Below are 11,616 nucleotides of genomic sequence, written 5' to 3' on the forward strand. Positions count from 1 at the left end.
GGTTGTGTAGTCCCCACATGGGGGATTTTAAAACTTGACTGAATAATGACATAAGCAACCTGGGACCCCCCGAAAGTCCCTTCCATTCTGAATTATTTTATGGTAACTCTCAGGATGGATCTTTGTAGAATTTCCTCCATGTAACACAGTTCCTATCAGTCTATGTATTTGAAGTCCGTGTATATGCTGCCATTCGTCCCACAGAGCAGGAAAACTAAATAAAAGGTTGCCCCCCCCGAGTTTTAACTAAACAAGATCTAAGACTATTTGAGCAAGAACAACACTAGACAAGATGAGACAATTTTTTTTATTGTTTTAGTACGAGTGAATAGATTAAGAGATCTGAAATGTTGTAAAGCAATATACATACTGAATAAATAATATGCACAGGAGAGTCATGTCTACATTATAACACTGGCTAGTATTCAGAATACTTCAAATAAATCCAGTGACATTGGATAAAGTCCATAAAAATGCTATCCTGTCTTCCCTTGTATGAAATTGTTCAAGTATAAAAAAATCCAATACAGTGTAAAATATTAAATTCCATTTCAGTCAAGAATAAAAATTGCAAGTATTGTAGTTTCACAGGACAATGTAAAGCAGCATTTTCTAGCAAAGGGAAAAATAGTCAGTCTACATAGAGATGAGTGAGAAAACGGCACTAATGTATTTGAGAGGTCTACATGAATTAACTAGTAGAGGGAAAAAGAATGAACTAGCAATGTTTTATGTAAAAACCTAAAAAAGTGTTAATTTAAGAGTACCCTCATACAGTGCACATACTGAAATTAAATAAATCCAAGTCAACATCCTTAGTTAATTAGGTTAATATTTAATATGCTACATCTAAGCCTACTAAATAATTTATACCATGAGATGAATACATAATTTTACAGTGTCACATCTAAAGTCGCTTTCTTCAGAGCGCAGCATAGTAAAACTTTCAAAATAAATATTTCTTTTTAAATAGCATAACAATTAAGGCACAGTATAAATCACATACCATTAACCCTTCAAGAACTGCAGTCTTGGTAACAAAAAGTCGCCTTGTGTACTGTATGTTTGCTAATAAATATTTTAAATATAATCCTGAAATAGATATTAAAATTGTACAAATGGTTTCAGAAAAGAAAATTCCCTTACAACAGTTCTTAAAGGTTTTAATTCTTTAGGCTTCTTCCTGCCTTTATTCACAAGTTACGAATAGATGCAATAAACAGAAAGAGAAGGCTGTTGTAGTAAAAGGGCTGATCCTATTTTAGAATCAGAATAGCTGACACCAGCAGTTAAAGTTTCCCAAAAGTGAAACGGGATGGGGCGAGGGATTAGGATGTGACAAGCTCATCACATGAGCACGAGTGATGTGTTCTGTCCAGAACTGTCTGTGTTATTGATTGTCTCTACAGCTGTTGCACCCCTTACTTCCACATCACTTGCTCCATAGTTCCACTCATCCAGAGGACAGAGAAGAAAATAACTTTGGTGCCTGTCCGCCATCTTACTATCCGGCCATCTTCCTTGGGTTGTTTGATGCCTGTGAGTGAGACAGTGAGAAGGTACTATCTCACGAAGACAACTTTTGAAAGCTAGAAAGGACAATCAATGCTTTAAGTTCGTTTCCTCTTAAAATGGATAGAGATTACATATTGCTGACTCAGTTTTTTTCCCTGGTTCAAACTTTTCAAATACCATTTTCTTACTTATAAAAGGCAGTTTTGCTTCCCTGATACTGTAAAGAGTACACCTTTGCTTTTTTTGGTTCTTGTTTGTTTGTTTGAAAATATGAAGTCCCATTGCTACTCCTGCCACTCTTCCATGACAGTACAGTATTTTCCCCCCCATTTTCTTCTGCCTTGATACTTGAAACTAGACATGCCGCACTACCCCTCCCTTCTAACAACATGATTTGGATGCATACTGTATGAAAACAGTGGAATAAAAGTCTTTAGTTTCGCAACAGCATCGCTTTCCTTAAAGCTCCTTTAGTTAATATCAATTGTCTCTGTTAACTACTTATACTGGAAGGCTGAAGAGAGGAAGAGAAAGAGCGAGCTTCCTTCAGGAGTCCATCTGCTATTGCATGCGGTCTGTCTGCAGCTGTTGGGGCTGGTACTGGCCAAAAGCCGCAGCGGCTGCCGCGGCGGTCCCGGGCGCTGCCGCGGTGATGGGCTGCTGCACCGCGTAGCCATAGCCCCCCGCTGCCACGTATCCAGCAGCAGCAGCCGGAGAGGCGGCGTACGGGTACTGCTCATAGGCGGCTGCGGCGGCCGAGTACTGGGCATACGCAGCTCCGGTGTAATCGATGTAGGGCGTAGTGGAAGCAGCGGCTGCTGCAGGCTGGACGTGGGGAATTACCACTCCGGGCTGCACAAAAGCCTGTGGATAGACATAGTGAGCGGGTATCCTGTTGAAAGATGGGAGAGGGAGTTGAAGTTGGTACGCGAGTCAGCGCCTAAGCGTCATATCCATACTCCGAACTAAAACAAACTCAATTTAGTTGTTGTTATGTGCATAGGGTTGCCACAATAACTAGACTCAATGGGCCAACCGTCAGCTCACTGGCCCGAAGAGGTGCATCGCTCCAAAGCACAGCGTTATTGCTGAGTTGAATCAGAGTGTTCAATGTTGCTTCAGGATAGTGTCTTTAACGCCATGAAAGTCTTCAGAAGAGCCAGCATTACTGATGTCAGTTTTAGGACAACTCTGAAGAACTAAGCTTGATTATTTCATCTGGAAAATTGCAGTACTGGTTTTTCAAATCACCTGTAAGTCATCTTTATTACCCTGCTTCTCTCTTAACTATTTGACTCTTAGTAAAATTATTTCCTGCAATGCTTTTATTAGTAGTAACTGAGCAGTTTGACAGTATCACTATAATGAATTTGACAATAGCCAATAGGGCAACAAAATGGTTGAACCCTGACTTTATGTAAAGACTTTCCAGGGATCAGGAGAGTGTATTGTGGCAACCCTACTTAAGTTGCTATGCAGACTCAGCACACATTAATTTCTCTGCAACCTCAGTCACCCTTATTAAAAATAAGAAAAAAAAACCAACACAGGCGACAAAGGAGTTTAAATAGAGTTCACAAGTGTGGTAAACACAGCAAGAATCACACTTTCCAAACGAACGATAGTGCAGCTCACTCCGTCACAAGAGGGAAGCTACCATTGAGGGGAAGCTACATAGATGCTATTAAAATCCATAACAGTGACTCCTAAGTACATGTGCATCACACTTTTATAAAAATTTGTAAGGACACAAGGGTCAAACCTGTTTGATTATCAGGTCACTGATGTCCTGTTTTGTGCCAGCTTGTTTATTTCTATGCAAGACATACAGCATAGAGTTTTTTGGGAGGTGGGCATAAGATTAAGTCTAAATAGATCTGGTGCTTAACAAAAGCAAAAACCCCACAAATTTACAGCTTAAGAAATAGCCATTCTGAACAGATAAATACACAATTTCCCATCTTCTTCAAAAAACTTGCTTCCTTGTCTTTTTTATTTAGCCCTTCAGTTTTGAAAATTGGTCATATCATTGTCTTAGCACACAAATCTACATCCAAGTTAATCTCATAGCTGTATTTTATCATATAATATGATTTAAAAATATATATATATACTCAATATAAATCTCATTTTACATTCATAACTCTGTCTTGCATCTGGATTTCCGGAGAAGTCCTACATATATGTATCTCCTTTCCAGCCAATGAATCTTTATAAATCCATGAAAAACCACTTGTGCAGATTTGCTACTATTTCATACTGAACTTTACCTTTAGAGACAACTCTAAACACTGCACCAACCTTTTAGCATACTTTAAACACAGATGCAAATCATGATGCTAAATACTGTCCTCTTTTCTCCAAATTCCAGATCTAATTGAAAGGGTTTATTGAGGGGGTTTTTTTGTTCCATTTTTAAAATAACTTTAAGACGTACTTAAATGGTCAACAAGGAAACGTTTCAATCAGAAGGGACACTGTCAACTGGAATCATAGCAAAACATAGTTTAAAATAAGTGATAAGCTTTAGAACAGCTTAGTTTTCTCTTTAAGAAAAAAAGAGCTCAGTTGATTGTATAAGGAATATTAGCAGATAGAAATGTTCAGCTGTCGTGTTTAAGACATGAACACCACAATCATAAAAACCCAACATGTCAATGAAATTATTTTTCTACTGTGTGGAAAAAGGAAAAATAATTAAAAAAAAAGAGCGATAAATAGGGAGGGATTGGGAAGGGAAAGAAAACATAAAACAAAACCGTAAGTTGGGTTTTTAACACTCACCTAATTTATGAAGTGATTAGCCAGAAGTGCATTTGAAGCATACTTAAGCTGGCTCTGTGCATTTAAATATACATCATTACCTGAGCTCTCCATAGAAAATGGATGAGCATACACAAGCATTTTGTATTGGTCACCAACCAAGTACAATCCTAATAAAAATAACACCACGTTTTTTAAGTATTAAGGAAAGAGATATAAAACCAAATTTGAAGTCACCAAGAACTTCTTCTGCAGCACATCGAAGGAATCTTTACATACAGTACTTATGAAAGAGAGTAATTCTAACAGAAGAGACAGTAAGCAAGCTTATCAGACTGTTTGTGTTGACTTGAAATGACATTACTAAGATTTTCTGAAGACATTAGGACACTGCCACCTCCGTGAACAAGACAGAAAGATACATGTGCTTCCACTTAAACTCTTGTGACTTGTTTTATTTAAGCCAAGAAACTAACAGGTGGTGAAGTTATGAAACATTATCTGTTTGCCACATCTTGCTCTACAATAAACATAAACCCTGTGCAGGCTCCTCTCCACCATGCCATTTCACACATGATGACTGACAGCATAAGCTGCAGTGGGGCTATTTTTGATCATCTGTCATGCTACAACTGTTTTGAGTCGAGTAAAATGGCTTTATATGGCCAAAGTAAATTTCTACCTACTGCAGAGGCCAGGACATGAAGATCTCAGCCATTCAGAACCCAACTGCTTTTCATGCTCTGCCAGGTCAAAAGCTGAAAAAGCAATTCCCAGTTACACTGGAAATTCTTAGTATCCTTAATTTTAAATAAAAAGCTGCTGCTTTACTTTTGAGAGTACTAGTGTGAGAAATGCACATGATTTAAGCTCTCTTTCCTAGCAGTAGATTTTATTTTGGAATGTCTATTTACTGTTTTACATTTTTGCAATAAAAAAAAGGGGAAGGCGTGCTTAACTTTAGCAGTAACTGTAGCTTTGAGATATTCAAAATTCAATGACACATACCCCTGCCACATGCCTTAAGACCTTCATTGTTGTTATAATAGAAGATTTGTGTTTAACTAAGACCTCCAAAATAATCCTATAAGCAATAATAAAGTGAATGCTAATTGTTTCAAAGGAAAGAAGGGACTTTTTAGACTAATGCAGAGAGCTGTGAAATATAGAAATTCAGCAGTAGTAGCACATCTTTGACTTTCAGTATTACATTCTTGTGAAAGTATATATTTAACTTTGAACAAAATGTTTTGTTTTGGCCCTGGTATGGCATTGTCTGGTTTTGAAGGCATAGTTAAAGAGTAGATTTTCAGCAACGAACAGCTTTCCTTTTAACAAAAATAGGTTACCTAAATATTAAGACATACAAGACCCTTACTGTGCTTCCTTTTCTCTGATAACCATAAGGAGGACATAGCAGGCTAACTTTTGACTGTTCCGGCTTCATTCCCTCTTTTCAGATTATCCTAAGTCTAGTACTATACAAGTCTTTTGATCACAAACTCAAGAGGGGGCTTTTCCTTCTCTCTTTAAAAGGTAGAACTGCCTAACTCTTGGAATATCAGGCAGGCAGTATCAGCTAACCATTTGATAATTAACTTAGTAATTTTGGATTTAACTCTGGACTCACCGAAAACAGTGGGAATGTTTTCATTTTGATCAAAGCACAAGTTTTAGACAGGAAGGAAAGGAACAGAAAATCTCTGCAACAGTTATGTCCTGCACCAATACCTCTGTATAACCCCAAATTTTCCCACCAATATGAAAATAGAAATTCCATAAGCAAACCAAGAAAAGCTATCTTAGGAAGCAAAGTCATCTTCCCCCTCCATAAATTCCTGTTGAATTCAGAGATAATACTTTAATAAACAATCCTGAAAACAAAGCTTTATAAATAACCAGTCCTGTGATCAAACAGCTTTATGAAACACACCAACAGTAAGATAGATGCTGAATGCAAAAAGTAGGAAGAAATGTTATTTGGTGGATGAACTGATCTCCTCAGCACTGAATAAAGAAAAGTTCCCTGACTTTTCAAAATGCGTCATGCATTGAAGCTAATCTAGTTTCTGTCTCCTTCCACCACAATAATGCTGTACTTAAGTCAGAATATTGAACTTCTGCATTTTCTCAGGTAAAAGCAACATAAAGTAATCCAATTATTTTCAGTTTTTTATTTGATAGCTGGGAAAGCATATGCTGTGGATGCCCAATCCCTGGATGTATTCAAGGCCTGGCCAGATGGAGCAACAAGGTCTAGTGAAAGGTGTCCCTGTCCACAGCAACAGGGTTGGAACTAAACAATCTTTGAAGTCCCTTCCAACCCAGGCCATTCTATGATTCTACAACACTGCTGACCATACCAAAATGCAGCAGTACCTTGCTAATTTGCACTCTGTTAGGAAAAGAGCCAACAAAACAAAACACAACCACGAAACATTTGAAGCTTTTGTGTATGGATTAGCAGAGTATTGATAGTGAATCACCACTACAACCGATTTTACGCAGCGTATTAGTAAAATGTACTTAAAAAGTGAAACTGTGCAAAGAAAGCCTTTCAGTGCAACCCATATAGAAAGCTCTAAGAGCGAACTCTTAACAGAAGTAGATTCGAGTAAGCACTGAAACATCCCCTCTTACTGTCATGGAATATTGTGAATGAAGATGTTCATTCATCCTAGTGAATGCTGTTCTTAATCTCAACTACATACTTTAGAAAAGGTGCAGGTCACTGGAAATTCTGAGCAGGAAGCAGGATTAGTAATCTCCGTTGTTTGCACATCATAAAAGAAAGGTAAGAGCCAAGGATCAAAATGACCAATTTCATATATACATGACCCTACGACCAACATTTCTCCAGACTTATGCCCAGTGCATTAGAAATAAAACCCTATTCATTCTGCTGGAAGGATTTCCCTGGCCTACACATGGTTTACATGATCTGGGTATGTAAAGCAAGAAAAGAGCCCTACATTTGCACAGTCCTTTAAGCAAGGGACTGCCACAGGTCCTCCTTTTCTGTTGTGTTCAGCAAATACTCAGTCTCTTCACAGCTGATCCCTGTGCAATCCACTTGTTCCTCTTTGCAACAAGTACTTTAACTGCTCTGGAGACAAGGCGTTCTGCCTCCTGCCTACCTTAGCACAGGCATCATAAACTGATCATGGCATACACATTGTCATCTCCTCACACTTCAAAGAAGTGAGCAAAATATAGTAGAGGGTAATCATGAGAAGAAAAAAAAAAGACAAAGTTTGTTACAGTCTCCCCACTCTCAGAAGAATCAACACTCTCCTTTAAAATTACATGAAATTTCTAAGAAAACTTTTTCCTGTGGTTTTCAGGATAGGAACTGGTTCCTACCATTTTGACAAATCAAACTATCGATAAGCTATTGGTGCTTAATAACGGATAGGTAAGATAATCTAAAGCTATTCTAATCAAATAAACATTTGTGACAAAGTTTCCCTACTTTATTGTTAGCTTAGCAAAATGCACTATTTTGCAATGGGTTTCTCAGTCAGTGTGCATTAGTGAAGTGACACTCTATGGAAAACTTAATGCAGACTTCACCTCCTAATTATATGCCTATAGGAAGCAAGAGTTAGATCTACTTAGGAATAGTACATTCAAGTACAGGAGAAATGCGCTAGATATTAAAGAAGGATTGAAGGAAAAACTCTTCAAATTAGGAAGCCCAAATGGACGCACATCGTTAATAGGGAGCTCCACACCCCTCCCGAGAACAAAGCCCCCCAAAAATTATGAACATGCAAGCAATACGTTGATTTACTTAAAAATCAAGAAGTCACACAATTTAGCACTCACTACAAAATATGGTTAAAAAAAGTCACAGGCTACAGCTTGAAAGCAAGGAAAAAAAAAAAAGCCCTTTGCTCCCCATGGCAAAGTCACTCCTCAACAACAAAACCAAAATTAAAAAGACCCCCCCAGAAAACTTTCACTACAGCTCTTTCAAATAAATAAAAGCACACAGTTTAGCTATCAACACCACTTCATTACTGTAATAAATAAAAAAAAGCACACCGAGGTCTATTGACTATATGAAGAAAAACATACATGCATCGTTAATCACCATTTTAGCTTGTTTGTGTTTGAGTCTACTGGTTACAGAGTTTAATTCCAAACAGAACTATTCCACCTCTTATCATCATATCCTTCTGATCAGTTATCTTAACTGTAAACGATCCCTGTCAGATTAGAAAGAGATAAATAACATTGAGTCAAGCTGAAAAAAGAGAAACGGGGCACAGCAATCTTGCATCAAGTCATACCTCCTTGTTTTTTTATAGAGTCATATGGGACTGGACTGCTTAGTCGGAAGGGCCACGTCCCACACAACTTGACTCAGCTGTGGCATTTAGAACATGACCGACAAGGTGAGTGCATTTATGGGTATATATTTATAAATCTGAGAACTTCAGCAATGCTGGCCAGTTTTAAGGATGCTACTGCAAGAGGCCTTCAACGATCATACTTTTTCTTTCCTTATAAAAAAAAAAAAAAAGAGATTTTTTTTCTCCCCTGTTTGAGGTCCCATTGAACAGACTTACCCGAAAGGTCTCTGTATGAGAGCTGGATGAAGCTGCTGGACACCAAAGGCAAAACCTACCAACAAAAACACATCACATTCTCTGTATGGGTGTTCTTTTGGCCATTTATTTATGCTATGTACATATACACACGCACACAAATGCAGAGCAAGAGCCTTCACTAACAGCCTCCAGGAACAACATCTGAAAGGCTGTAGAACCAAAAATTAGAAAGCAAAATGTATCAGTACACACACACACACACACACACACACACACACACACACAGAGAACTTAAACCAGTAAAGTGCACACTTTCCTAGAGATGTTTAGGAGAACAACTTTTTCTAAACAAGCACACGTTTTCATTCACATTTCACTTTGTGCCCCATTCTGGTCCCTAACTTTAACCTCTGAAGGATTATATGGTATTTCCTATTCATTAGTGTATCTGTGTACTTTCTAGAGACTTAAAATTTGAGCCATCTCTGCTCATGAGGTCTTAGCATGGGGAGGGCGTCAAATCCTGACTTCAGTTCTTCAAACACCCAAGCATAAACCCTGTCTTTCCTTGGCGGGCACTTAATTACTCAGACAAGTGTTCCTCAGGCTAAACATGGGGGAACTCAGAGCAGCTTCCTTTAGAGCACAAATGTGCTCACACTCCATACTCCTCTCGCTCTTACTGCAAAGCAGCAGTTTGGGAAGAGCTAGGACATCAGATTGGCTCAGATGTGGTCTTGGAAAGAGCCATTTCATTTTAAAGTCTGCATAATAGCTCCCATCTGTTTGAAGAGTTTGCATTAAGATACTGTTTGTATTAATAAGACCGCACACATTGGAAGCAATTCATTCCTAGGCCAATCTTACCCTGCAACGATACTGTAAATGGTCAGCGCCACCACATTCCCAGCAGCAGGAATAACCAATGAAGTGTCTGAGCTGTGGAAATCTTCCTGGGGAACTGCAGATACTTTATCTCTGATTGCTTTTGGTTTTTAAATAAGGCACACGTACAAAATAGCCAAAAAGTTACTACATGCTGCATTTAAAAGTCCAAACCAAAGCACGCCCAACTGTGCACGTACTTCAGAAACGTGGAGGGCAGCACTACCTTTCGTAAAGTTTTGCTCTTCAGAAACCTGAGGTACGGAGAGAAAAGCCATTCGGGGCCGCTTCCTCACCTGGCTGCATTATCCGCGGCTTGGCACCCAGGTACGCCAGGTTCACGTTGGCTTTCCTGCCATCGATGATGGGGTTGGGGTCCTTACAAGCCCTTTCGGCAGCAGCTCTGTCAGCCATGGTGACCTTAACGGGCGATGCTGCGCATTAGATTCCTTTCCGCGGGGAAGGAGAAGCCTCTCGCCCACAGCAGCGACTCGGTTGCCCCCCGGGGCGGCCAGGGGGGTCCCCATCCGGACTCCGGCCCCGGCCCGCCCGCCTTGCGGAGCGGGGCTCCGGGCGCCGCGGCGAGCGCAGGGCGGAGGGCGCGGGCCGAGCTCCGCCGCCGGCAGATAAACCCCGGCGCGGCCGTATCAGCGAGCAACAGGCGCGCTGGCGGCGCTGCGAGGAACTGGGCAATTCCCCCCCTCAATCTCCTTTTTCAGTAATACCCCCCTCCCGCCTCTATCCAAACTCTCCAGCACGGAGAGGGGAAAAGAAAAAAAAAAAAAAAAAAGGAAAAAAAAAAAAGAGAAAAGCAAAAAGCCGGACGCCCGGCACCCCCTCCCGCCCCCCGAGCTCTTACAGCGTCCCCCGCGGAAGATTCCCCGCGATGCCCCCGCCACCGCCCACCTGCCCCCGCCGCCCCCCGCCCTGCCCCGCGCCCCGGCACTTACAAAGCCGTATCCCCGGGACTTGCCCGTCTGCCGGTCGGTGATGACCACCGCCTCCTCGATGTCCCCGAAGACCTCGAAGTACTTGCGCAGGCTGGAGTCGGTGGTGTGGTAGGGCAAGCCCCCGACGAAGATCTTGGTGTAAGTGGTGTCCTTCTGCGTCGTGTGCATCTTCCGCCCGGCCCTGCGCGCCGCGCCGCGATCTGCACCCACGCGTGGCCGCCGGGGCGTGCGGGTGCTGGGCGGCGAGACCCGCTTCCAGACTCAGCCCCGCTCTTTTTTTGCCTTTTTATTATTTTTTTTTTCTCCTCTCTTCCCCCGCCCCCCCGTTTTCCCCCCGCCACCCAGCTACAATGCAATTCCCTTTTGCCTTTGCAGACCCAGCTTCTTCCTCCTCCTTCACGAGCGGAGCCCCGCAGCCTCCGGCGGTTTTGAGGTAGGTATCGGCGAAAGGAGGAGGGGAGGCCGGGCAGCAGCCAGCCTGGCGGCCGTAGCGCTGAAAACGAGCAGAAGCAGCAGCTGGAAGAGGAGCGCAGGGCCTGGGCTCTAGCAACTGAGTGGCCTTCCCCCCTAAAAGCCACCGGGTCGGGCACTCTCGGTTCCTCCTCCTCCTCCTCGCAGGGGCGGGGACGGCGGCGGGGCGGACCCCGCGCTCGGCCGCGGCGCAGCCGGGGCTGACACACAGCTGTTGGCAACAGCTGGATGCCCCCCGTGCGGCGGCAGCCGGCCCTCGGGGCCGCCGGGCGAAGGGGCTGCCTCAGGGGTGCCTGGCGGGGAGGCTCGGTGCCTCCCAGGCAGGTTTCCTGCAAATAGCAAGTGTCAGCAGACAGAGTCCGGTGGGGTCAGCGCTGCCCGGCCGGCCGGGGAGCCCGCGGGCAGAGCCGGCTCACTGGTGGCTGGCGGTCCTGTAATGCTTCGATTAGAGCCCGAAGGCTTGTGGTCAAACCCCT

At 42.4% G+C, this 11,616-nt stretch overlaps 1 protein-coding gene across 2 annotated transcripts; it reads right to left on the reverse strand.

Annotated features, from left to right (window-relative positions):
- Positions 1 to 291: 291 nt before the first annotated feature.
- RBM24 (RNA binding motif protein 24) lies at positions 292 to 11,258 on the reverse strand. 2 transcript variants are annotated; one of them, XM_032709753.1, is made up of 4 exons: positions 10,670 to 11,258; positions 10,016 to 10,139; positions 8,853 to 8,907; positions 292 to 2,407 (listed from the first exon to the last, which is right to left on the reverse strand). In XM_032709753.1, exons 1-4 carry the CDS (start codon positions 10,835 to 10,837, stop codon positions 2,077 to 2,079), a joined length of 678 nt encoding a protein of 225 aa, XP_032565644.1. In that variant the 5' UTR covers positions 10,838 to 11,258; the 3' UTR covers positions 292 to 2,076. The 2 variants fall into 2 exon arrangements, 1 of the variants encoding a protein (XP_032565644.1); XR_004360778.1 differs by lacking the exons at positions 292 to 2,407; positions 10,016 to 10,139; positions 10,670 to 11,258 and adding an exon at positions 2,414 to 8,489 and having other exon boundaries at positions 8,853 to 10,008.
- Positions 11,259 to 11,616: the final 358 nt, after the last annotated feature.

The sequence above is a fragment of the Chiroxiphia lanceolata genome, chromosome 1, assembly GCF_009829145.1.
Source record: "Chiroxiphia lanceolata isolate bChiLan1 chromosome 1, bChiLan1.pri, whole genome shotgun sequence".
Lineage (NCBI taxonomy): Eukaryota > Metazoa > Chordata > Aves > Passeriformes > Pipridae > Chiroxiphia > Chiroxiphia lanceolata.

Excerpts from the sequence above, each read along its gene's own strand:
- RBM24 (XM_032709753.1), bottom strand. The coding sequence starts at position 10,837 with ATGCACACGACGCAGAAGGACACCACTTACACCAAGATCTTCGTCGGG. Across the intron at positions 10,140-10,669 it reads AGTCCCGGGGATACGGCTTT|GTCACCATGGCTGACAGAGC; the intron begins GTAAGTGCCGGG and ends TCGCCCGTTAAG. Across the intron at positions 2,408-8,852 it reads CTCATACAGAGACCTTTCGG|GATACCCGCTCACTATGTCT; the intron begins GTAAGTCTGTTC and ends ATCTTTCAACAG.